At 50.2% G+C, this 25,498-nt stretch overlaps 13 protein-coding genes across 13 annotated transcripts; 8 read left to right on the forward strand and 5 right to left on the reverse strand.

Annotated features, from left to right (window-relative positions):
• Positions 1-155: 155 nt before the first annotated feature.
• COCCADRAFT_36375 (uncharacterized protein) lies at positions 156-416 on the reverse strand (the record flags this gene model as incomplete). The annotated part of the gene is made up of 1 exon (XM_007713651.1): positions 156-416. One exon carries the CDS (start codon positions 414-416, stop codon positions 156-158), a length of 261 nt encoding a protein of 86 aa, XP_007711841.1.
• Positions 417-1,449: 1,033 nt separating this feature from the next.
• On the reverse strand, positions 1,450-2,388 carry COCCADRAFT_68868 (uncharacterized protein; the record flags this gene model as incomplete). The annotated part of the gene is made up of 1 exon (XM_007713652.1): positions 1,450-2,388. A coding segment is annotated over one exon (939 nt), but the record flags the coding sequence as incomplete, so codon positions are not given.
• A 1,415-nt stretch (positions 2,389-3,803) lies between these two features.
• Positions 3,804-4,208, forward strand: COCCADRAFT_71017 (uncharacterized protein; the record flags this gene model as incomplete). The annotated part of the gene is made up of 1 exon (XM_007713653.1): positions 3,804-4,208. A coding segment is annotated over one exon (405 nt), but the record flags the coding sequence as incomplete, so codon positions are not given.
• Positions 4,209-4,535: 327 nt separating this feature from the next.
• COCCADRAFT_49949 (uncharacterized protein) lies at positions 4,536-5,126 on the forward strand (the record flags this gene model as incomplete). Its single annotated transcript, XM_007713654.1, has 1 exon — positions 4,536-5,126. A coding segment is annotated over one exon (591 nt), but the record flags the coding sequence as incomplete, so codon positions are not given.
• Positions 5,127-6,446: 1,320 nt separating this feature from the next.
• On the forward strand, positions 6,447-6,791 carry COCCADRAFT_95045 (uncharacterized protein; the record flags this gene model as incomplete). Its single annotated transcript, XM_007713655.1, has 1 exon — positions 6,447-6,791. A coding segment is annotated over one exon (345 nt), but the record flags the coding sequence as incomplete, so codon positions are not given.
• Positions 6,792-6,923: 132 nt separating this feature from the next.
• COCCADRAFT_94982 (uncharacterized protein) lies at positions 6,924-7,208 on the forward strand (the record flags this gene model as incomplete). Its single annotated transcript, XM_007713656.1, has 1 exon — positions 6,924-7,208. A coding segment is annotated over one exon (285 nt), but the record flags the coding sequence as incomplete, so codon positions are not given.
• A 1,849-nt stretch (positions 7,209-9,057) lies between these two features.
• Positions 9,058-13,548, reverse strand: COCCADRAFT_4653 (uncharacterized protein; the record flags this gene model as incomplete). Its single annotated transcript, XM_007713638.1, has 2 exons — positions 9,058-13,396; positions 13,466-13,548. The coding sequence occupies 2 exons, from the start codon at positions 13,546-13,548 to the stop codon at positions 9,058-9,060; spliced, it is 4,422 nt and encodes a 1,473-aa protein (XP_007711828.1).
• Positions 13,549-14,177: 629 nt separating this feature from the next.
• On the forward strand, positions 14,178-16,088 carry COCCADRAFT_36379 (uncharacterized protein; the record flags this gene model as incomplete). Its single annotated transcript, XM_007713657.1, has 2 exons — positions 14,178-14,556; positions 14,620-16,088. The coding sequence occupies 2 exons, from the start codon at positions 14,178-14,180 to the stop codon at positions 16,086-16,088; spliced, it is 1,848 nt and encodes a 615-aa protein (XP_007711847.1).
• Positions 16,089-16,908: 820 nt separating this feature from the next.
• On the forward strand, positions 16,909-18,116 carry COCCADRAFT_95037 (uncharacterized protein; the record flags this gene model as incomplete). The annotated part of the gene is made up of 2 exons (XM_007713658.1): positions 16,909-17,048; positions 17,153-18,116. 2 exons carry the CDS (start codon positions 16,909-16,911, stop codon positions 18,114-18,116), a joined length of 1,104 nt encoding a protein of 367 aa, XP_007711848.1.
• Positions 18,117-18,863: 747 nt separating this feature from the next.
• Positions 18,864-21,299, reverse strand: COCCADRAFT_94938 (uncharacterized protein; the record flags this gene model as incomplete). The annotated part of the gene is made up of 1 exon (XM_007713659.1): positions 18,864-21,299. One exon carries the CDS (start codon positions 21,297-21,299, stop codon positions 18,864-18,866), a length of 2,436 nt encoding a protein of 811 aa, XP_007711849.1.
• Positions 21,300-21,649: 350 nt separating this feature from the next.
• COCCADRAFT_25902 (uncharacterized protein) lies at positions 21,650-22,908 on the forward strand (the record flags this gene model as incomplete). The annotated part of the gene is made up of 4 exons (XM_007713643.1): positions 21,650-21,681; positions 21,735-21,823; positions 21,877-22,769; positions 22,825-22,908. The coding sequence occupies 4 exons, from the start codon at positions 21,650-21,652 to the stop codon at positions 22,906-22,908; spliced, it is 1,098 nt and encodes a 365-aa protein (XP_007711833.1).
• A 216-nt stretch (positions 22,909-23,124) lies between these two features.
• Positions 23,125-23,580, reverse strand: COCCADRAFT_94987 (uncharacterized protein; the record flags this gene model as incomplete). The annotated part of the gene is made up of 1 exon (XM_007713660.1): positions 23,125-23,580. A coding segment is annotated over one exon (456 nt), but the record flags the coding sequence as incomplete, so codon positions are not given.
• A 493-nt stretch (positions 23,581-24,073) lies between these two features.
• COCCADRAFT_36383 (uncharacterized protein) lies at positions 24,074-24,658 on the forward strand (the record flags this gene model as incomplete). The annotated part of the gene is made up of 1 exon (XM_007713661.1): positions 24,074-24,658. The coding sequence occupies one exon, from the start codon at positions 24,074-24,076 to the stop codon at positions 24,656-24,658; it is 585 nt and encodes a 194-aa protein (XP_007711851.1).
• Between the last annotated feature and the right edge of the window lie 840 nt (positions 24,659-25,498).

The following is a 25,498-nucleotide window of genomic DNA, read 5'->3' on the forward strand; positions in this document are numbered from 1 at the left end:
AACCCAGGCTTCCTCGTTGGCTTGGTCTTTCTGTATCCTGCTGCTCTTAATACCCTCCAGACTGTAGTGCGTGATATATTGACTCCTTAAAGACTGAGAGTACTAGTAACGTTAGCGCAGCTCTTCTCTCGTCCGTATCTATCACTTCGTACTTGTTAGATTATCTGCTCCTTCGCCTCATCCGTCTGCTTTAAAGGTCGACTAGAGCGAGGGGCGTCTTGTACACGCTCTGGGAGGATCTTAAGAGGAAGAACGTTTGGCTCAAAACCAGCCTNAATAGCTCTACTATAGATACGATTAACTGTATAAGGAAGAATACTAGTAAGCTTAGAGATCTGCGATGTAGACTTTCCAATAGAAGGTGACTTTAACGCCACAATTAAGGTACGGGTGTAAGTATTAGTATTAGGAGGCATTGTAGCGATAGATAGTTACAGACAAATCGTACAGCTACTCAGCACTAAGGAGAGATTTGCGCCAAGAAGAGTTATGCCGAAGCGCCGAGATTAGCGTGGGATAGAACTTTTGTGAGGCACCTCCGTATACGAAAGACGTTGCCACACCGAATCTCTACGACACGTAAAAATGGGTGTATTGGGTCCTAGAAACATGACGGAGGCCGACATATGACCTGAAAAATTGCGGCCCGAGTTAACCACATCGAGGCGAGAGGGCTGAGCTGTCAGTAGCACAGAACTGATTGACGATATTTATAGACGGCACGACTAGTGTGATGATCAGCGTGAGAGACATCAAGAGTTGAAGAGCATATCTTTGTCGATCCATTGGTTCAATTTCGCCTGCTCGTGTTATTCCGTCCTGACACGAGCCTGACACAAGCGCAAGGTTACACAATCGAAACCGGCGAGATCAGAGGGAGCCATATGTATGATGTCCACGTTACGCCCTCATCCTGTGCGATGCTTCGAGTGAGAACTCGGATATTTTACTTGCATTTTTATGCTATCACAAAAATCTCCCGTATGGGATGCGGATTGGCGAAGCCCAGGACTTACACCATCGGGAGTCTACCCGATTTTGACCATGTGTAGGGAATTTTGAATATCACAACATTGTGCCAGTAGCTCCACTAGCTAAGCAATTGCTACAGATATCTGCAAGCGCAGACCTTGATGAAATATACATATGACTAAAGCCTGACTACTTACATATTATTACGAACAAAATATGAAGACAATGAAGGATATGATATTGTTAGAAAGATACATTTCCATCCCTCATATTGAGGCTCCCAAGACTCGTAATCTTCCCGTTTATTGTCTGGTTGGAACCAGAGAAAACGGAACCTCCCTGCGATAACAAGCCTTGTTGTTGCTCCCATGCGGATTGCGGAACTGGACTTGAAGCTGTTGTTTTTAGTTAGCCGATAGATATCTGGGAAGCAGGATACTAACCTCGGTAGTTTGCCATCCTATGCTGGAGGGGTATCGGCTTGATCTTGCTTAACAACTCTTTTGAGAATACTGCTGCGTTGCCGGCAGCGTAAAGTTTCCAGAGATCGTTCTTATGTGAATCTGAATAATCAGAGATGCCTCTTATAACGAGATATTTGCTGCTAACGTCAACGCCCACTGCTTCCATCTCGACACAAAGCACGCCCCCACAGACATTACTAATCTTGTCTCTGCGCTCTCCATCTTTTATGACAGAGTTACCACTTGCTATTTTCCCCTGATGAAAAATGAATCTTTCCGTATGCTTGCTGGTACGTGGGGGCCTTTGGACTAATGCAAATGGGTTACGAATACAAGTCTGGCAGCCAGAGTCCTGATCGCCCCGGTGCTTGTAAGTAGGGTGGAACAACCTATCGTGCTCAAGACCTGGATGAGCGAGCTTTGGGTCGTTTTGCAGTAGCTTCAAGTGATCCTGGAAGTTTGTCTCGCCAAATCCATGGTCGGATACCAGTTTCGCGAGACCTTGTCCGATAACCCAATCCCCTTTCTCCATTGTTCCGAGAGTCTCAATACCCGCGTCGCCTTTATCCTTATTCCACCCATAGTGAATACAAGCAGCTTTTCCATCTCGAGACCATCCTACAACGACGTCCCCAAGGTGAACATCCTCCAGGGGATTTTGGCATGGCTTCGGTAATGGGACACCACCACCTATCCCAACGATAAGGACTATTCTGATGTTGGAGAATGTGTTGAGCAGAGCGCTGCTCAAACGGCCAGCATGGTGGTAGCCGGAGTATCCAAGAGGTAGGGTTGCCATAACGACATTGTGGCCCGCAACAACGCCACAGTAATACTGATTAGAATCTTGATGAGCGTCATATTCCGGCGTAGGATGGACTTCGTCGAACATCAATCTTGAGGAAGGTAGCTCGACGTCAGGTAACGGACAGATCCACGCGACGTGGTAATCGGATGCATCCAACAGCTTTCGCCCATTTGCCCCTTCATATGAACTCATAGCAGTGATACTGACAGACTAGATTAGTTGGAATAATTGGGATTTGTTAGTTAAAACCTCCGCCCATAAAAGGCAAGCTTATAGTTGTTTGTTTAGATCAAGAAACCAATTGTAGCTGTGCTTCATTTTGGCCCCATTGCCAGGATTGTATTGGCGCCTGCTCAACGATCAGGGATCCAGCGCCACCGAGTTCAGCCTGCTGTACCTCCCATCGATTGGGTCGACACTTACATGGGTGTAGGGTTATGCAGTGTGTGAAGTTAATACGATAAGACGAGAGTGGGTAGGATGAAGGCGCAGATGGGTATCGTCGTAGATTGCTAAGTATATATAACAGCTATTGGACAGTGGACCAACCGCGCGATAATAAGAAAGACAGATATCTTACACATATACCAGTGAATGCAGGAAGCGGAGTTTATGGATGAATCTACTAGCGCCCCTCATGCTCATATGGCACTCAAATGGGATATGCACCTAACCATTGTTTGGTTTGAAGTGCATATCGACATGCCCAATCAGGATCACCTTGTGGCTTTGCCGCCTTGCCGCCCTGTCGCAGTACCTATGCCAGTATCCACCTAGTAAGGCTGCTGCATTGCGCGAGTTCCGACTTTGTGCCGAGCTTCCGGTGGACGAGCACAGCCCCCGAAGATGTTGGCGAAGCCTCTATCGAGGACAAAGGTCTACACGCCACTTCTACCAAGCAGCTGACCATGCTGTGGGATCTCTACATGGTATACACGTTTAGGTACAGCCCCTGAATTGCGTCCACACATCGAGATGAATCTCTAGAGGTGGGAAGCGCGCTTTCCTTCTACCAACAAGTGCACCGCAGCCTTATCCTGTCATAGTATTGAGCTGTCCCTGCCAGAGCTGGAGTCTAGTATATGCAAAGTTGCACAAAGAGGGGCCTCAGATGAACTTAGCCCCGGATGGACCTCCCTATTCGGCGCTCTAGTCACTCATGGCAGCGACTGGACATACAAACTAGCTCCAGTCCCATCACAATCGAAGGCAGACAATCAGATGCTTTTTATTCGGTTCATTCAGGGGCAACAGTATCTGCCCAGAACGGCTCTACTTATTCAGGTGCAAATCAGACACAGGATGGAAATATTGTCCAAGTTGGCAACATCAATGCCAATATCGTTCAAATAGGTAATTCTTCACCAGCCTCGTATGGAAATTCATCTGACGAAACCTATCTACATAGCAAGAGAAGTTCCATCCATTGATGTTCTTCGCTGGCTCTATGCATCTTCTTACGATTCAAAGCACAAGAAAACCAGAAGGGAAAGGGTCAAGGGCAGTGGTGCATGGCTCTTAAAGAAACAAGAATACCAAGAATGGTACAGCGACACTAGTTCAACACAACTACTCTGGTGTCATGGGAAACCTGGAGCTGGCAAGACCTTTATAGCGTATGTACTCACATTTGGGGCCAAGAAGAAGGGACAGTATTGATGTCTCGCAGGTCAGCGGTAATCGACGAACTCCTTGCTAACCACATGGAGCGGGATATTGGAGTTGCTTACATTTACCTTGACTACGCCGACAAAGAAGCACAAACTCTCGAGAATGTGTTTGCTAGTGTCCTCAAGCAGATTGCAATATGTAAAGAGAAGGAAAGTATCGAGGAAGTGCGTCGCCTGTATCGCGCATGTAACATGGGTGCCCAAAGACCAGAAATTGATGCTCTGGTAGAAACTGTCAGGCAGATATCTCAGCATTTCAAGCAGATATTTATTGCCATCGACGCTCTGGATGAATGCTCGGATAGGCTTCGTACAGTTCTCTTGATGCAGCTCGAAAGTCTTGACGATCCAAGATTGAGATTTTTTATCACGGGCCGGTCGCACCTGTCTGATGTTTCGATGAAGTTTCCATCATGCTCAGAGTTGATCATTGTTGCCCATCGCGATGATGTTGAGAAACTTGTGCTTGAAAGAATCCGCGAGGAAGCGGGTTTGGCAGAGTTGTTCGAGGACAATCCATTGCTGGAAGAGACAGTTGTATCGAAAATTATCGAAAGGTCGAATGGGATGTAAGAATATCGCAATGCGACTGGAATTCGTGGGCTCGTTGACACAATTAGGTTTCTTCTAGTAACTCTGATGCTAAATAGCATTGCTTCCAGCACGTGCGAAAGCGACATCGAAGATTTGCTTGAGCAGATGCCAGTCGACCTCAGTCATTCGTATGAAAAGACTCTGGAACGAATCAGGGATCAACATCCAAAAAAGGTCGATCTCTCGTATCGTATACTCTGGTGGCTGTCTCGAGCCCGGCGTCCTTTGTCCTACGAGGAGCTGGCTCATGCCGTAGCAGTGAGAGACCGCGACTGCGGCCGCAATCCTAAGAAAGAATCCAAACAAGGTATCATGACGACGGCATGCATGGGCCTTGTATTTGTTGACGACGAGAGAAACTTTCGCCTGGTGCATTTCTCAACCCAGGAGTACCTCCTAGCCCATTTCAGCCAGTCAAGTATCAAACAAATACTACGAGAGGAAAACATCATAGCGAGAGCCTGCCTCACGATTCTTCTGTATGACGAATTCGAGAGCGGACCTTGTGAGACTTACACAGCTGCCAAAACACTTTACGAGAATTGCCCAATGCTACTTTACGCAGCTGAATACTGGCATGACCACTTGGCTGAAACCGTAAGCAAAGATTTGAACAATCTCTCTATGAGGTTCCTCTCCAACTCCCGTAAGCTCAGAGTATCTAGGCAAACTCGACAGCTCTGCAGCGAGGGGTATTTGAGGCTAAGAGACCGCCAATGGTGCTGGTTTTCACCGGAAGCAAGATACACTGCGCCACAGTACACGCTCACAACCGCACTTCATCTGACATCGATGCTTGGAATGGTCCATCATGTCCAGCAATTGCTTCAAGGGTCTGGCACTGACGTCAATGCGACTGATAACGATCTTCAAACACCGCTGGCGTTGGCAGTACGAAACAACCGTGCGAGAATTGTCGAGCTTCTTCTACGCGTAGAATCGATTGACTGCGAGGAAAAAGACGAATTCGGCAGAACACCTTTTCTTATAGCGGCCGAACTGGACGATACAGATATCATGAAGCAACTGCTAACGAGGGGCGTTATGGTTCAAAAACGAGACAACGAGTACAAGAACGCACTCCACATATCAGCTAAGGCTCCACATGACGACAGCACCGATTTGGTAGAGTTACTTATTGCCAGTGGTGTCGAGATCAATGCCAGGTGCATGAAAAATATGACACCTTTGCATACGGCTGTACAAGCATCCAAGAGCAAAGTTGTCGAGGTCTTGTTATCCAATGGCGCAGATGCTTGTGCTGCTGATATAGATGGATTTACACCGATTTTCAGTGCAGTCAGAAGAGACCTGATAATAACACAGACATTGCACCAGGCTGGCGCAGATATACACAGTCTTTGTGACGCTCAGTACGCCATCTTGAGTAATGCTGTAGCAGGCTGCCAGCATGAGACTGTGGAGTGGCTGCTATCACTTGGGGCGGATCCTTGTACCGCTGACGAAGAAGGAATGACGCCGCTACATCTTGCAGCTATGGTAGGACATCTAGCAATAGCGCAAGCGCTACACCGGGCTGGCGCAGACATACACGCTCTCAGTAACACGCAGTGTAGTGTCTTACGTGCAGCTGCGACACGCGGCCAATGCGAGATAGTAGCGTGGCTACTATCACTTGGGGCAGATCCCTCTGTCGCTGACAAAGATGGATGGACGGCGCTGCATGGGGCAGCTGGAAGAGATCTAGCAACAACGCAAGCGCTACACCGGGCTGGCGCAGATATACACGCTCTCGGTAACATACAAGTTAACATCATAGGCGTGGCTGCAATGTTCGGTCAATGTGAGACTGTAGAGTGGCTGTTATCGCTTGGGGCAGATCTCTCCATCACTAATGAAGATGGATGGACGCCGCTGCATATGGCAGCTACAGCAGATCTAGCAACAGCAAAATTACTGTACCAGGCCGGCACAGATATGAGTGATCGTACTCATCGAGGTCGTACTCTACTACACATTGCTGCAAATAACGGCCAGTACGAGATAGTAGAGTGGCTACTATCACTTGGGGCAGATCCCTCTGTCGCTGACAAAGAGGGATGGATGCCGCTGCATTTGGCAGCTACAGCAGATCTAGCAACAGCAAAACTACTCTACCAGGCCGGCGCAGATGTACATGCTTATAATAATCAAGGCTGTACTGTACTACGCATTGCTGCAAGTCAGGGCCAGCGTGAGATTGTGGAGTGGCTGTTGTTGCTTGGGGCAGATCCCCATGCCACTGACGAAAACGGATGGACGCCAATCCACAGTGCAGCTACAAAAGATCTAGAGACCACGAAGCTTTTACAAAAAGCTGGAGCAGATATTTACGCCCGTACCAACTCTGGATGGACGGTTTTGCGGGCTGCAACGGGCCACAAACGGGCTGAAATTGTTGCGTGGTTAGTTTCCATGGACACCGGGTCGCTCATAAGTGACGAACACGCCCTGGTCGTGGCTGCAAAAGCTGGAGCTAAGAAGACGGTGGCGGTACTACTTAACAGAGGAGTAGACATTAACGCGCATGACAAATTTTATGGAAACGCCCTTCAACGGGCTTGCGAAGGAGGGTATATGGATGTTGTGGAGTTGCTGCTCGATCGTGGAGCTGATGCGAATCAAGAGAGTCTTCCATATGGCCTCCCTTCTTTTGCAGCAGCCTTCCGGGGCCACCTACACATTCTGCGTCTTTTAGTTGGACGCGACGCTGCGTGCATCAACTCGACCGATAAGTTGGGACGTAACGCTCTCCATTTTGCTGCACGAAGTGGCAGCCTGGCATCTGTTGAGTTTCTACTTTCAAAAGGCATAGACATTAACACTGTTGATATCAAAGGAGACACGGTCTTGCACCACGCAGCCTGCGGAGACTCTTGCCGGATGATCAAATACCTCCTCGATCGCGGTTTTACTGTCCCCAAGTCGTCCGGTTCTTGGTCCCCTCTGCACTGGGCGTATAGAACTGCCAGCAAAGATGTTATAAACCTTCTTAAGACCATGTATTCGAACGAGGAAGTCGTCCAGACTGTGCACCCTGCAGGCCTGTGGACTCCATCTTCTATTGGCCTTTACCATCGCAACACGAAGTTGGACCAACTGTCACAAAACTCACCGCCAAAAGTGCTGAATACAGACGAAGGCGTCGTTTCAAACAAAAAGGCAGAAAAATGTGGCATTAACACCTGCGATGAATGCTTTCTGGTGAGTGTTCCTTAAACACTGCCAACATCATCGTACGCTAACAAGGCGGAGAAAATATTTGGTCCCCGCTTCGCATGCCTCATATGCATCGATTTTGATTTGTGCCTCATGTGCAAGCTGACTGGGGCTAAAAGCCACCCCCCGCATGAATGGAAGGTGTTTGAGTATAGGCAAGATCATTATGTAGAGGTAGACATTGCGGATTTGTAGACCCCAACTGATTCGTTTATTTCGTTTTCACTAGTTTCTGGTCAGTAGCAGCTGCATTCAAAATGAATATACTCAAAGCAACAGGGTTAGAAACAACCAGGGCGATTCACATGCTAATCCGCACTACTTCACTTCACCTCTGTTGTGAAACAACCTATTACCAGCAAACGAAACTGTCCTTCTTGACTACACCACTACATAGACCGAAAATTCCACGTCAGATAAGAAAGAAGTCTAGTAGAAAGGAACGTATCAAGAAAACGCTAGCAGAAATCCAGATGAAGAGACATGCCGACACACGTGACTGCTGCCAACTTACTCGGACAGAAATTCGAGCAGTCTCCATCTTAACATATCAAAACCAAACAGCCTCAGTATCATTACCATCACTAAAACAGCCATACAAAAATATTCCAAGATGCATGTTGCAGCATGAAAATACAAAACGAGCCCCCCTTTAAAAAAAAAAGAAAACACAATCCTAGAACACATAGGAAAGGCTGCTAGTGTACTCTCACGCGCCATCACGGTACAAGCTTCACACTAGCGCTTTCTAGGACCCACGCTAGTGGACTACATTGCACTTCTGAGGAGACGTACATACTAAAATACTATACACGAAGACTAGGGCTTCTAAATATTCCGCTAAAACTCGCATCCCTTTCGAACACTATTATACTAATCTTACACCTACCTCAGCAACTCATCTTCCCTTCTCCCACACCTCTCTACTCTCCTCCTTCTTGATCCAATCTCCAGTCCCCATCTCTTCGACACTAGCCTTCAACAAACACCATCATAAAATCTACGCTCGAGCCACCTGGAGATGAACCTTCTAGTAGGAAGATCTCTCACTGAGTATTTAAGACTGTTTAACTATACCTACTGCGCATCAAAACTCTTGATGCGAAATCAATTTTGCAAAGAAACCCCAGTTCATCGACGAGAGAAGATGTTTACAGGTCCAATGCGAGATACAAAGTCATATGCTTATTCGCTATACATGCTATCCACTATCAAATACACATCATCAAGAAAAGAAAAAGCGTACGCCAATCCCATGCATATATACATAACCCCCCATCATCTCTTTCTTTTTGTTTTCCAAAGGCTCACAGCAGCACAGCCACCCCTCTTACAAAGCTTCCCACCCCTCCTCAAACATCGTCCTCTTCTCCCCAATCTCACCACCCAAAAACAGGGGTCTGACAACTTGCATCGCACCAGTTCCCAACTTAACACTCTGGCCCATAATAATACACTCGCTAACACCATCAATCGTATCCGTCTTTCCACGCGCCGCAGCTTCGAAAAGGTGATCGGGCGTCTTTTCGAAACTGGCAAGTTGGAGGACCGAATCGCGCGTTTTCTGGAGACCGAAACGCGTGATGCCGAAGACTTCACCCTTGAAGGTCATGACGTCGGCGAGGAGCTGCATGTGACGGGGATCGATGTCCATGTTGCCCATGACGTCGCCGATTTCGCGGACGATGGTGGCGCGGGCGGCTTCGATGCCGAGGACGGTCTTGACTTCCATGACGTGGTTGGATTTTGTGTTGTATGGTTCAATTCCAGGGGTGGTCATGCAGTCTTGGAGGCCGTAGCCTTCGACGAGGAGTTGACATTCGTAGTGGCCTTGGGCGTTCGGGCTGCTTTCTTTTTTGATGATGGCACGGGAGCAGTCGGGGTAGCCTTTTATGACGACATCTGGAATGAGAGACTTGACTTGTTGGACGCGCTCAAAGTATTCTTTGTGGTTGCGTGTTGTTTTGACGGGTCGCTTCTTTGCGGCGTTGGGGTCGGGGACTTCGACTCGGATTATGGAGGAAGAGATGCGCACGTTTGCGCCGGCTTTGCCCCATTTGAGCGGCTTGTGGGCATTGATGGCCGCGGCGATCTCGTAGGGTTGTACGTCAACAAACAGCCTGTTTATAGTATCCCAGTCAATGCGCATGGCAATGTAGGCACCGTTGGGGTGCCAAACGTCTTCGACGTACGAGATGACGTCGCGGAGATACGTTTTTTCGACACGTGCTTTAACAATTCGCGCCGCGGACTCGGAGATCTTGTTGGAAAGCTCGCAAGCGATGACAGGAGTGGAGATGGTGGAGGAGGCGTTGATGATTTCCTTGATACGGGGTACACCTTGGGTGATCGACATACCAGCGACACCAGCAAAATGGAAAGTTTTGAGGGTCATTTGCGTACCAGGTTCACCGATAGACTGGGCTCCGATAGCTCCTACAGCGTGACCGGGCTGAACACGGGAGCGATGATATTTTGTCAAACATAGGGTGATGAAAGTGTCGAGGGCCCTTTCCGAGATCTTGGCGATACCATCAGCAAGACTGTACTTTTCCGCATCGGCTGCCGACTGTTTCTTGTCCTTTCTGGCATCGGGCTGCACAATGCCGAGGTATGCAAGTGTCGTTTCGAGCTTTTGGGCTTTCTTGAAGACGTAATCTTGTACCGTGTCAAGGAAGTCACGCATCGACTCCTTTTGGTCGATCCCCCTGTCGGTCTGGTCGCGATACTCTAGCTGCGTCACACCGTCCAGTGCGTACCTAGGATACTTGTTCCTTTGGGCGTTTAGTCTCGCTTCGGTGTACTCGCGGACTTCCTGAGGCGTTAGACTGGACTCTGAGTTGTCCCAAGTAGAAGTGACAGCATGTGAGAAGGTTCGGTCAAAATGCACAGGCTTTGCCTTGCCCTCCATGTCCACGGGGTCAAGGTTGTCATCACCGTACTGGAACTGCACAACAGTACCAGACGAATTTCTGACAGTATCATCGTACTGTGCGGAAAGATCTTCCAGAGACTTCATCAATCGTCTACTCATGTAGCCGGTCTCGGCCGTCTTGACAGCAGTATCGACCAGACCTTCACGACCACTCATTGCGTGGAAAATGAACTCAGATGGGGTGAGACCGGAGAAGAAACTGTTACTGACGAAACCCTTGGATGCTGGCTGACGTGCAGCCTTGGGGAAGTGAGGTAACGTTCGGTGGTGGAAGCCATCAGCCACACGTGCACCACCAATCATCTGTTGTCCGACAGAAGCAACCATCTGGGAGACGTTGATGTTGGATCCCTTTGAACCGCACTTTGCCATGAGTAGGGGAGAGTTCCACCTGCTCAACTCTTCGAAACAAATGTCACCAGCAGCTTGACGAACACCAGACAGAATACCACCAATCCTGTTCTCCATTGTCTGCTCTTCGTCACAACCTGGGTCGCGCTGCAGCTTTCCTTCTTTAAAGTCCTTGATCAGCTTGTCACACTTGGCGTATGCTTCTTGCACGAGATCCTGCTTCTTCTTATTAAGCTTCTCTCCTGGAGTCACATCGCTGATTCCAAGTGAGAAGCCATTGTTGCTGAGCCATCGCGCAGAAAGTTTGGAAAGCCGGTTCATCCCTTGGACAGCGTGGTCGGGACCGAAATCTCGCATCATGACGTAAAAGACAGAGTCCTTCTTACCGTCACCGACAGTTGCCTTGTCCATAACACCACACATGACCTCAGAGTTTCGAATGACAAGATAAGCATCGTTCTCGTTCAGGTCGGGAGGCTGATCAGGGGTGTTTTTGAATTGCTTGCAAGCAGCTTCCAGGTTGACTAGGACTCTGCATCCTTTGTATGGGCGCATCAGTAGATTGAAGACCTGCTTTCCGGTCCAGAGCGCTTGAGGCTTCCATACGACCGGGGGTGGAATTTCAATCGGGTGCCTCTTGCCAGTGTCCGGATCGAATGCTCCTTCGCCGTTGAACATGTAATTTACAATCTGACAAAATGTGCGCCGGTCAAAAAAGTTGTTCTTGTTGCTTAGAAGGTACGCAGCTGTAATGAAATCCTGGATAGCGGCAATAATTGGTGTTCCGTTTTTCGGGGTGGCCAGATTGTATTTGACGCCCATGAGCTCGGTAGCTTCTGTTCGGGCTTCTTCGGTTTGAGGAACATGCAAGTTCATCTCGTCACCGTCGAAATCGGCATTGTAAGGATTACACACACATTCGTTCAGTCGGAATGTTCTCCATGGCCGCACCTTTGCTCGATGACTCAGAATACTGAGCTTGTGCAGAGACGGCTGTCGATTGAAGAGGACGATGTCGCCGTCCTCGATATGGCGCTCAACAATGTCGCCAATTTTGAGTCGTTTCGAGGCGCCCTCGAGGCGTTCACCCTTAGTATCGAATCGCGAAAGGGCAATAAGGGAAATTTTGCCTCTGTCTTTGTTCGGACCCTGGTCGTCAAGAATGTAGTTGGCTCCGGGGTACTTGTTGGAGCCGTTCCTTACAAGCCTCCTCAACTTGTCAATATTGTAGCGTGTAACCTTTTCAGGATACGTCAAGTTCTTAGCTATACGCTCTGGCACGGCAACTTCATCAATGCTCAGATTTGGATCTGGACCAATAACTGTGCGACCAGAGAAATCGACACGTTTTCCTGAAAGATTTTGTCGGAATCGACCGCCTTTGCCCTTGAGACGCTGGGAGAAACCACGCATAGTTTTTTGCAGACCCTGTTGCTTAAGACCTGGCGCATCGCTGTTGATGTACATGGCAATCTGCAGCTGCAGGAAATCCCACTGCTCCATTAGAATCTGGAGCGGGAAGCCCCGTGCAAGCCCCGCCCGTATTATACTACTGATGTGGCAAATGTCTCCAATCTTGTTGGTCACATCATCCTCCGTCGCACCTCCTTCCTGCATGACTGATGGTCGCAACGCCACGGGTGGCACTGGCATGTATTCCCAGATCAACATCTCCGGTCGCGCGTCTTCGGGTATCATGGCCAGCAGCTCGCAGTCCTCGGGAGATATTTTCTTAAAGAGGTTTAATACACGCAGCGGGTGCATATCGTCGACGGCCTTTTTCAGGTGCTTGTCCAGATCCGGGTTTGCAGACTTTGCTGTTTCGAACGACTGGTCGAATTCAATCTTTCCCGGGGGCGCCTTCTTGGTCTTGGCTGTGGATCGATTGAAAGCATCGTATCGGTTGTGGATAATCTTAAGCGGATGGCCAGGCACCTTGCGTACGGTGCCCTGGAGACCGTTACAATAAGGACAGGTCTTCTTCTTGCGACAGTCTTCCAAAATCCTCTTAGTCACTGCGCCTTTTCGTAGGGTGTCCATATCCGGGCGGCGCATGCTACGCAGATATCTCCGGCGCTCAACTTCGTCTAGCAAGACGCGGGAACAGTCTTTACATATACAGTTGAGCACCTCGATGATGTGCTTCAAGTAGCCAACGTGGAATGCGGGCAGCGCCAGCTTGATGTGACCAAAATGCCCATTGCAGGTGTCGAGTCCCTCGCCACATGTTGCGCAGGTTCCTTGCTTGCTGGATATGCCCATGCGCGTGTCCATGGGCCCGTTGGCCGTGAGGGTGCGCGTATTGTCGGCGGCGGGCTGGAGATCGTAGACATTGCGGTCGGATACTTCGAGGACGGCCTGGTTGACAATGTCCTGGTTGGAGCTAGAGAGTGTTACTAGGAGTTCTTCTGGTGCTTTGTTGTAGCATATTTGCCACGGCCGAGGTGCCTACTATATGCCAAACTGGATGTGCTTTATGCGCGCGGGGATGCGGTCGACGACCTGCTGCTTGGCCGTTGTGCGCGGCGCCTCCATGGTGGCGGCTGGTGTTGGTGGTCAGGTTACAATGGGTATATGTCGTGCTATCGCAGGCCGTAATGATCTTGTTGCATAGTCGTGGCGGGGTGAGTCATGTTCCGGGCGACAAGAGGGCTCGGGCGTTGGTTGTACTTTCTCAGTTGCGCGCCTCTGAAGATTTTGGGTGGGGGACGCAAATTCACGCTAAGACGGGCGTGCAGAGCTAATGCAGGCTGATAAGCTGATAGCACCCCACAAGGCCCCTAGTGACCTAGTGACCTGGTCCATCATCACCACCCCATCGTTGCCTTGTCTATTCACTGCCTTGCCCCGCCTTGTCGTGTCTAAAGGGCGGCCTCGATTGACGACTTGCCGGCTGTCCATATTACACGTACACAGCCTCTTAACGTACATTCTCTTTGTCTCAGAAACCTAATCAATACACATTGTTGTCGCAACCATCACTTGATCGCTGGTACTACCAAGCACCCCCTCCCCGCCAAACTGCGCCCCCGCCTACTCTGCCTTACCACTCTCACTCCCCTCTCCCTTGCAACTGCTCCCTACTCTCCCAACTGCCCGGTCGTTCTCCACGACACATACCTATCCCTATGACATCCAGTGAGCATTCCATTGCATCGCCCGTCATGCACGGCTCCCGACTCACCGACCATCCAGTCTTCCATGTCGTCCTCCGGGACGTAATGCGGTACGACACATACGAGACTCGCCAATTCGACCTGCCTTTGGACTCAACATTTGCTATTGGCCGTGCCTCGAACAGTGTTACCAAGAGAGAGCTGATGGCCGCACTACACAATGCATATATCGACAGCCCAGTCATCTCTCGCCAACACGCCGTCCTCTCCGCCAACTCCACCACCGGCGTACCTGAAGTCTACATCAGCGATCTAGGCTCCATGCACGGCACTATGGTCAACGGCGAGAAACTAACACCAAACACACCTACCAAGCTCTCGTACGGCGACGAACTCCAGTTTGGCACCGACGTTAATCGTAACGAGGGTACGTCTGCAATGCCCCCTCACCCAGCCTTGCCCCCTCACCCGAGGCTGACATATTACGCAGAATTCTTTCCAGCTCGCAGATACGTCTTCGAGTCCCAACTCGTTCGCCCTTTCTCCCTTGGTTTCACTGTCCCCGACGCCGAGAGCGAGGACGAGGAGGCAGAAGTGGAACAAGTTCCCCGCCGTGGCAGCCACGCCGATCCACTTGTCATCGAAGACGACTCCGAAGAGGCTGCAGATCAGGCAGACGCTACCATAGGCATGGAAGACATGCTGCTGCAGGGGCAGCCAGCCAAGACAAGCCGCTTTGGACCAGATGTATACCCCGAGTCCATATTGCGTACTACGATTGTCGAGGATGTCTATGATGAGGACGAGGAAGGTGAAGACTTACATGAAGCTGATTACGCGTCAAATAATGACGGTTCAGTCTTGCCTCACACTCCTAGTCCTGCTAGTGTAGAAGACGACGGTGGACCTATGGAGAGTGACCTCGACAGCAAGTCTGAAAGCATTGACAGCTCTGATGTTGATTCTGAGTTTGAAGGTGAGATGAACGAGACCGAATACTCTGAGCCTGCCGCAGCCTCAGCCACCCATGGAGTCCAGTACTCGAACAGGGACACGCTACCCGCCTCTGGACAGTCTGCCAACACACATCCAGCTGATTCTCCCCTTCGACGCATCTACACTTTTGAAGGTGCAGAGGACGCCCCACTGCGACTTCCTTGTGTCGACATGTTCGGGCTGCAACGCTCTGACAATCATGAAAACACATGCGGCGAGTCCTCCAAAGCTGGTATGGCAGAGGCTGCCAAAATCGACTCCACGCCTTCATGTTGCGAGACAGCCCCACCTCTGCCACCTCGCTCCGCATCTAAACCTGCATCTTGGGGTACCTGGGCATATCCCTCCTCTTATTGTCAGAACGAAGTTCAAGACTGGTACCAGCCGGCCCATTATATGCCCATGACCTATGAGCACACGGCTCTACTGTACAACCATATACAGCCTCCTACACAAGAATCCGTTGATCCTCGACCGTCCACGTCTTTCTATCCTCAACCCAGCGAGTCATCCCAAGCTCACCGGCTCCAAACACCTCCACCAGCCCCAGTTTCAGAAGTTGAGATCCTTACGCCGTTGCAGCCAGGTCGCCGCACAAAGGTTTCTATTGAAGAGATTGTCGAAGAGGTTGTCGAAGAACATCCGCCCACGCCAGAATCAGTCAACTACATGAAGCGCAAAGCCTATGTACTTGACGAGGACCTTGCCGTGTCCCAAGAGGATGTTCCGAAAGTCGTCTCAGTTGCTTCTAATGAGAGTGAAGGCAACCTAATCGATTCAGACCCAGTTGCTGAGGTCGTGGCCGCTCAGACAGCTGCTCAAATTGCTCAGCGTCCAAAGAAAATACCTCGCTCTGTGCTTGGTAAGGTTCTTAACAGGGCTGCCTACCCTCTTCTTGGCGCCACTGGTGCAGTCGTGTCTTTCGCCCTTCTCTCCACCCTTCCGGATACCTTTTTCTTGTAGAGGGCGTCTATTGGCCACCTACTCAGCTTTTTTTCATGGTGTTTGCGACAACACCGCGCCACACGGTAAAGGTATACAGACATGATATCAATATAGGGTAAATCTACGGATCACAGCAGTTAGTGCTAAAGGCGTTTTGGGCATCGTTAGGAGAAGGGCTCCTATCAAGAGAGGGATTTAGTTTCTGTTTGGTAAGAGTCTTGAATGATATTATGCCTGTCTTGTATGGCGTTTATTCTCAATATCTATAATGAAATGAATACTGAAAATGTCTTTGTGTTTTCATCGTGGTGGTCGAAGTAGCGAGGTTGACGTGATTGACTTGGAGAATCCACTGCCGAGGCTTGTGTCGTTGCTCCTGTGGAGACGTCAAAAAAAGGTACCTTTCCTAAAACAACATAGTGCGATTGGCGCTCCTTGCGCTCCATTCCCTCTCCCCAGTCTGGATCTCGATCTACGAACATCCACCCGATAGATCCAAAGTCCAAGACTAAACTCGCCAAAGACTCATGCTGCATCCAGTGTGATGCTTGCTTGGCGCCATGTGCGTGGGTGAATACACATGAACTCAAAATGACTCATTTTGTGGCTTGCATACGGCTGCGCCTCATAAGTCCCATCACGTGACATTGCACCACCCCCATTCCCATACTTTTGATAGTATGGTATTTTGAGTATATAATGGCCTTGGTGCCTTAACAGGATGTACATCATCGATTTAGCTCACTTCCGGCCTCAAGGCCTTATATACACGACTTTACAGCTAAGGCTTTTTTACTTTACTTCAAGTTTATACTTTACGTTCCGACAACCAACGAAAATGGTCCATGACACTGGAGCCACTGGAGCCACCGGAGGAGCTGAAGCAAATGGATCGCGGACAGTGTTTCCGTGTAATACTTGTTCACTTTCTTTCGAGAGTAGTACATTGCAGAGAAGTCATATGAGGGGGACATGGCAGTAAGTACACCTTATTTTCCTCTCCATTAAACTATGTTGAATATTCGCGCAAATATCACTACAAATTCAAATAAAGTAATGAAGAATTAACGAACACTCCCTAGTATCCACAACCTGCAACGCAGAATATCAGGCCAACCAGCACTATCCGAATCCGAATTCGCAGATTTTGAAAACGACAACAATGGCACTAGCAAAAGGAAAAAGATCCGACAAACCGACTCCAGTCCCGAACCAAGCCATCAAGATTCAAGACCAGGATCATCCAGCTCATCCTCAACCCACACCTCCTCCTCTCCCGATCCCCAGAATTCCACACCAAAGCCAGACCTATCAACCTGCCTCTTCTGCTCCCACACATCACCCACCCTCTCTGAAAACCTATCCCACATGTCCAGCACACACTCCTTCTTCCTCCCCTCCCCCTCTTCCTCGTCCACCAGCACCGCCGCAATCGAACCCCTCCTCTCCTACCTCTCCCTCCTCATACACACCTACCACGAATGCATCTACTGCGCACGTGAAAAGGGTAGTGTGAAGAGTGTGCAGAGCCATATGCGGGATAGGGGTCATTGCAAAGTTGAGGGGGGATTGTGGGGTGAGTTTTTCGCGTCGCCGTCGTCTTCCACCGAAGAAAGTGAGGAGGCAGAAGAAGAAGATATGCAGACATCAAGGCGATTAGAAGATGTGGGCAAGACGCGCAAGAAGAAAAAGAAGAGTGGGAAGCGTGTAGCGCGTCAGCGATATTTGCAACAGCGAGAGGAAGAAGACGGTACAACGCCTCCGTCAAGTGTAGAGCAAGCGTTACTGGCGGTTTCGTCTTCACGGTCTGAGATATCTACAGGTCCGCTTCTGCCGCCTACACCTGCACCGCCGATAACGGGTCGCAATACCGAACTTAGTTTAGCCGGGTTATCGACTGCGCAACTTGTTAGTCTGGCGAGTTTGGACAAGAAGATGCGGCGGCAGCAAGTTGTTGCGCAAAAGAAAGTGAGTCAGCGGGCGTTGGGGCAGCCGGTCAAGGCGATATATTACAAGACTGAGAATCCGGTGTATCAGGCTGGGTAATCATTTGTGTAGTTTAGTATACAAAACCATTGTCTCTCACAGAATCTCTCTCTCTCTCTCTCTCTCTCGTCATAGTCACAGACGCAAAGTGCACAAAATGTTAATGTAAAGTATTTATTCCGATCCGTACAAAGTATGTAATTAGGGCAAGTGGGGGAAGAAAGGGTGCAAGTAAAAGAAGAAAGACCCCCTGAATGTATAAAACAGGAACTAAAAACCACGATGCAATTGCTGGGAGGGCGCCAGAAAGAGCATGCGAGAAAGAGCAAGAAGAGCAAGTGCGAGAAAAGCCAAAAGAGCAGGTGCAACGACAAGAAAGTCCCCCCAAACAATGCGAAACGTGTAAAAAAACAAGACTACATCATAAGCCCCTCTGATCCCGACAAAAAGCCCATACGAGTAGTAGTCGTGTATTGAGCAATGATGATAATGGTGATGGTGATGATGACGGGGAAAATAAAAAACAAGAGGGGGTATACTGCAAGTCATGAATCATCCATCTTTTTATGTGTCCCCTTAGTAACAAACGCCCGAGTGAAAACAAGAAACAAGCTGGGTCCGTGATATATAATACATGAGAAGAGCAAGCGAAAACGAATCGGACCCAGGCTATGCAAAACACGCAAACTATGCAGTATATACAAACATGCTTTTTGGGGCAGAGGATCCGGTCCAATGCCTTGTCGGTCAATTTCGGGACGTGGGTGGGGAAAGGGCGAACGATAGAACAAAACGCATGATATGGACTTAGGTGGAGATGGGGCTGAGCTCCTCCTCATCCGATTCGTACGTAAGGGTGGCGGCGGGCCAGTTGGCGGCAAGCTGTTTCTTGTATTCATCCGAGTCGATGAGCTCCTCAAGAGCAGCCTTCTCTTCAGCGTCAAGCTCAATGGTCTGCGCTGCGGGCATGTCGTCAAACATGGAAGGTGCAGAAGCAGCAACCGGAGCAGGTGTGGCAGCAAGAAGAGACTCGTTGCCAGCGTCTGAGAAAACACTCGGTGAAGGATATGTTGCTTCACGGAGGCGAGAAGGCTTGGCAGGCGTGTGCTTCATGAGACGCTGGCGCTGTCGTGCGACTTCATCTACAGGTTGTTGGCTTGGAGGGCTGAGAGGCGGCTCGGTTGGAGATCCTCCCGGCAGCGGTGCATGGGCAGGAACAGGCGCGGGGGGCGGGGGCTGGGTCCAAATCGGCTTGGCTTCGCTTGCAGGAGTCTCAGTTTCCGAAGTCTCAGCATCTGCGGCCGAGTCTTCGTCATCAGAGTCGTCGGGCACGCTGAATGACAGCCCAACGGAGCTTTGCGTTTGGGTATCGACCGTCTCTTTGGTTGCATTCTTGAGAATCTCACGGTCATTCTCACGAATCCTGGCAGCGTTCTCGTGTCCTTGAAGTTCACTAAAGATGTTGCCGCCTTCGCTGTGTGACAGAGAGTTTGAGAACATCGGAGAGGGATCGATCGAACGACGAGGATGCAAGTCGTACAAAGATGTAGACTGGCCATGACTGTCGTAGAGCTTCTTTGATGTGCGCATGCTGCTGCTAGCCGCAAATTGCTCGTCAATAGTGGGGATCTCGTCTTCTGCGGAGCTGACAGTAGCCTTCTTCTGCCTCTTTGCAGCGTGCTCCTCCTCCTCAGTCTTCATCTCAAGATAGACAGCCCAAACCGGAACGACATCATCGTCATCCAGATCACCAAGTGGGTCACCGAAACCAGTCTCCCAGGGCTTGGCTGCGGGGAAGTGGACAAGATCCTTGCACAAGACGGGAGTCTCAAGTCGCCGACGCTTCTCGCGGAAGTCATTATCGTTCCTTAGCTCAGGAATGACCTTTCTAGCCCAATCTTCTGCCTTGCGCTTGTCTTCTTGGTCAACACCCTTGAGCAGTACCTTCAACATGGTGTTGCTTGGTGCGCGCTTCTTACTTGGGGTCTGGACGCGCTCGCCAACAGGTGTTGGTGGGAGTGAAAGTGTCTCCGTCAGTGAATCCTGGGGTGGCAAAGGCCTTGTTGGAGTAGGCGAGGCGACTTCAGGGGTTGGTGGTGGCTTAGGGGTTGATGAGAATAGTCTTGACTTTATGGCGGAGAAGGACCGGCTGAAAATGTTTGACTTCTCAACTGAACGATCCGGAGTAGCTGTGGCTTCGTTAAATGTTCTCTTGACGGACTGGGGCTGTGAAGGCACAGCGTCAACACTCTTGTCAGTGTGTGTGTCATTGCTACTCGACGCCGGCTCGCCGCGCATCGTCTCCTTGGCGGACTCCTCAATCTTCTGGAGAAGTGCGAGTGCGGACTCACTGCCATTGGTGAAGACGGGTTGAGGGATAGGATCAGATGAATCAAAGATATCACTGTCGAATTCTGCATCGTGTTGGTCAGCTGGTGAACGATAGTTATCGTTGGGGAGTTGAGTCAGACGAGAGTTCTCATTTTTCAGACGGAAGTTTTCATTTTGCAGACACAGGTTCTTGCCCTCAAGTGCGAGCATTTGCTGGTCTCGTTCATAGAGCTTATACGCGAGATCCTGGTTCAGGGCTTCCAGATCTGTGATGCGGGCGCGGAGCTCACCAATCTCCTTGCGCTGCTTGGCGTTCTCTTCCTCGAGTGACTCGCTGGTGACTTCTGACTGTTGTTCTGGGGCTGAGAAAAAATGATCCTTACCGGCCGTGAAGAACGGGCCCAAGTCGTTCTCGTTCTCCTGGTCGTTGACGATGCTCTTTCGCGTCGACTTTGCGGATGTCGCCTGTCGTTTCACGCTGGCCTCCTTGGTCGGAGCGGTGCTGCGCGCACGCTTCACGGGTCTGACTTGCTCCAGGCTGCGCTGTGGTGAGGCCTGTCCACCTGCCTTTACGTGAGCGGCGCGGGCGGCCCTGGTGAGCTTCCTCCCGGTGGAAGGCGCTTGTGCAGTGACGGTCGAGGTCTGGGTCGTGGCGGTGGTTGCGGCCGATGTGGATGTAGCGTTTGCGCGTGACGAGGCGCGAGTTTTGGTGACGGTCTGCTGCGACTCGATCACGACCTGCGGCTCAGCCTTGGTGGAGGTAGCCTTGGTTTTTCGGGCCTTTTTCTTGGGAACCTCTGGGGGAGGAGTTCCCTGCTGCGAGCTCTGTTCCGAGGCTGACAGCGCGGCCTCAGTCGAGGCTGCTGCTGCCGCTGTGCGACGCGTTGAGCGCCGGGTAGCGGTAGCTGACATGTCTAAGGCCGAGGTCAGTAGGCGCGTTGCGCAGGCGCGGGGAGTCACTTACTGGGCAGTTGCTATACAATTGCTGATATCGGAAGATGTCAAGATGGGCGACGCAACTGCTGTGGGCGGTGCGGGATGGGGCGCGTTGAGTGTGTTGGGTGTGAGTGATGCGAGCGAGGAAGTGACGATGGACTTAAGAAAGTTGTCACTGCCACTTCGGCGATTAAGGCTAGCGCGCAAACACCCCAGGCGGTCGTCGAGGCAGGCGCGACACGGGCCAAGGCTTGGCATGACGCCCTAGCTGGAGCTCTTCGTGAGTGAATGAATGATTGTCGCCAGCAGCAAATCATCAGCACAACATGGAGGGTCTTTACTACAACGTCAAATACGGGTACGCATTCCGTGCATCTGCAAAATGATACCTCTCCTAACATACTCCTCTAGCTACATCGAGGGCATCGTGCGCGGCTACCGCAATGCGCTGCTCACCAGCCAGAACTACAGCAACCTGACCCAGTGCGAGACCATCGATGGTATATCAGATCCGATCGCGCCTGCATCTGCACACGGACTGACCATGCTCTAGATGTCAAACTCCAGCTTGCGCCCGCATACGGTGACTTTCTCAACTCGTTGCCCCCAAATCCTTCGACGTCTGCTCTCGCCGCGAAGACCACGGACAAGCTGGTAGCCGAGTTCCGATATCTCCAAGCCAACGCGACCGGCTCGCTGGCCAAGTTCATGGAGTACCTGACCTACGGATACATGATTGACAACGTCGCGCTTCTGATTACGGGCACTCTGCACGAGAGGGATACCCGAGAGCTGCTTGAGAGGTGCCACCCGCTTGGCTGGTTCGAGACCATGCCCGTGCTGTGCGTGGCCACCAACATTGAGGAGCTGTACAACTCGGTCCTCATCGAGACGCCGCTTGCGCCATACTTCAAGGGCTCGCTCAGCCACCAGGACTTGGACGAACTGAACATTGAGATTATCCGCAACACTCTGTACAAGAACTACCTCGAGGACTTTCACCAGTGGATCAACTCTTGCCCCGACATTGCTGGTACACCGACCTCCGATGTAATGTCCGAGGTTCTGGAGTTTGAGGCCGACCGCAGAAGTATCAATATTTCCCTCAACTCCTTCGGTACCGAGCTCTCCAAGAACGAGAGGAAGAAGCTCTACCCTGAGCTCGGCAAGCTCTACCCCGAAGGAATATTGATGCTATCAAGAGCCGATGACGTGGAGGGTGTCCGCATAGCCGTTGAGAGTGTTTCCGACTACAAGATGTTCTTCGACCAGACTGGCCTCAGCCAGAACGGTGGTGGTGTAGGCAACATGGCAGGTGGTGTTGGTGGCGAAACAAGAAGCCTGGAGGATCTGTTCTACCAAAAGGAGATGGAAATTTCAAAACTCGCCTTCACCCACCAGTTCACTCACGCCATTGTATACGCATGGGTAAAGCTTCGAGAACAGGTACGTTGCAGGTTGTGATAGTCAAGTGTATCATGGTTGCTAACATATCTTGTAGGAGATCCGAAACATCACCTGGATAGCCGAGTGCATTGCGCAGAACCAAAAGGAGCGCATTGGCAACTACATCAGCGTCTTCTGAGCTAGTAGCTCCTTTGTAGTAATAGCATGTTTGGGTCCAACCGCGAAGGGTCTCCGCTGGCGTTAGGGTTAGGTTCGTATATCCAGTTTTGTCACATGTACATTTGTGTGCATTCCTCTCGTTGCATGTCCCGTCTATATCTATCGTTTACGTGAAAGTGCAATGCGGTGTTCCCGTTTCGTCAAAGGCAGTACGTGAACCAGGTCTGTTTGTTTCTCAGGCATCCGTGTAGCTTTCACTCTCTTGGCCAGGCAGACGCGTTATTGTTGTCCGTAAAAGTACCGATCCTATGATTTTGTTAGAGTGAATTGGACAACTTTTCCATGGTGCTTTCACTGGCCAGACGCTATGCTTGATTAAGTAGCGGACTTGAGCTGGATATATTCCCTGGAAACCCCTGGCCAAAAAGTGAATCTGGAAGAATGAAAGTGGACTGTAACCAGACATGTGGTGTGTGCACAGCAAGAAAATGAGTCCGAAAATATATGACGGCGGGTATTCGCTATTGTTTGTGTATCCAAGTCGTAGTCTAGCAGGTATTGTGGTGGTGCACAGGGTTACGAGTGTCCCCTGGGCAAAACTACCGTCCAGCCTTGAGTGGAAGATAGTGTATCCCTGGACAGTAGAAGCATTATCCAATTCCATGAGTTTTAGCCCGTCTATTATTCCTCTACAGTCGCAGCTCCTCGTGCATTTAGCTACCCATCGTACGGTCCAAGTGGAAGTAGATGTGCTCGTACCCACCGTGATAGTATTCGTAGCTCGAAGCTATCTCCATTCCTTCAGGATGTGTGATATCCATCGCTGTGAGAGAGACTAAGCTCCTGCAAAGGTGTTAAAATAAAGAAAAGTACAACTCGCCAGTTCATGTCCACACCCTCTTCAGTCCTTGACTGGTTGATTCGACCGTACCGGTCACCTTTATAGTATCGATGGTCTTCTTGCCTATTGGCTCGAAGTAGTGAATGCAAACCGCTATTTCACTACAATCTTTTTTCTTCCCTAACATTGTATCCACACTATGTAGGACTTTCCGTATAGCAGATAAGGCATGGAATTAGAATAGTTTCCAATCGTTCTAGTACCTTTCTCAAGATCAATTCAACCATCTGCTCCAACACTATCAACATTGTAAAAGCGAAGGAGAAGGTGGATCGTCGACAGGATGCCTAGCATCAGCCACATTGTTGCACTGGAGGAACAGAACCGAGAGTATTTCGACAACAATACCTCGACATTCTCACAGATACGCGTCACCATCCATACGACCGGGGCCTGGCCTAACTCTCTGCACAGTAACAACCATGTCACCACTCTCCTCCTTCTTGACCGGGGCGGCGCAGTCCAAGTCAACATGAGGACCGACGATGGAGACAGGCGAGGCCAGCTCCAGTGGAAACTAGCCAACTACCGTCATTCGAGTTCGGAAGTCAAGTGTATCAATTACGACCTCTATGCACCAGTACAAGTCAAAACTCTGTATAGGGCGATTCGACATGACTGGAAGCTCCACCAGTATCTCTTCTCGTCTGGCGGAACTGTATGCCGCTATTGGACTTATGTACTCCTTGATATGATGGCAAACGATACGCGTAGGTTCTCACTGCATCCTGGTGTGCCAGCCCATGCTTGGCGCGTGTTCGGAAGGTGTTATTCGAGGACTGGCGCTGAGCGGCCGTGTAACCCTATTCGTCAAGGCCAATTCCAGAGCTATGAGGAGTGGTGGAATGATTGGTTTACCCGGGTGTAAGTGGAGAAGGAGGACGCGGAGGAGGACGAGGAAGAGTGGGAGGATCGAAACGGGCCGCCATTCTTCTGTTCCCACTGATTTGTATCCTCCTCCGAATTTTCCTTCCCTCCCTTCATTTCTTTTGTTCTTATTTCCCATTCCTTGAGATACCCCTTTCTTGTCCTCCTTTGGTAGAATTATTTCCGGTGGCAGTTGAGGCTTGGATTTTGGTGTTCGGCTAGTGCAATTATGTAGCAATACATTGTCCACAGTTACAATCTCGTGCTTACTATATACATTTCTGCCCAAGATAATAGGCTTGTTCCAGCAATTCAGCTCGAGCATCCTCTTCTCCGCTGAGCCCATCTAGTAGATCCAAGAGCTTGGTATTTCAGTCACTTTTACCTCGTACATTGATATCCAAAGCAGCCCCCTTTGAGTTCACTAAAATGCTTCGGTAGGAATTGCAACGCGAACAATGTTGTATACCCTCGTTAGTAGCTGTGTTCCATTCGATGGTCATGATAATGCTTTGTGTATTGGGCGAGGAAGGAGTCCCTGTGTAAGGCCAGTAGCAGTCTGCTAATACGTCATCACCGATTTTTTTGTTGCGCCTTCCCCTCTCAACCACCCTCACCAAGCTGCTTTGTATTATACACCCCGCCAAAATGCAGTTGCTCATACGTATCGCACAGAGCCACAGTATACTCATACACTTCGTAACTCGACGTGATCCAATATTCCAATGAAATTTTCTCCCATGAGTGGGACCCGTTCTTTCTCGGGCTGGAAAAGATCGCGTAAATGGGCAAGGCCAGCTTTACTTCCAACTACTGCAACAAGAGGGACTATGGAAGAAGT

This window comes from Bipolaris zeicola, assembly GCF_000523435.1.
Source record: "Bipolaris zeicola 26-R-13 unplaced genomic scaffold scaffold_65, whole genome shotgun sequence".
Lineage (NCBI taxonomy): Eukaryota > Fungi > Ascomycota > Dothideomycetes > Pleosporales > Pleosporaceae > Bipolaris > Bipolaris zeicola.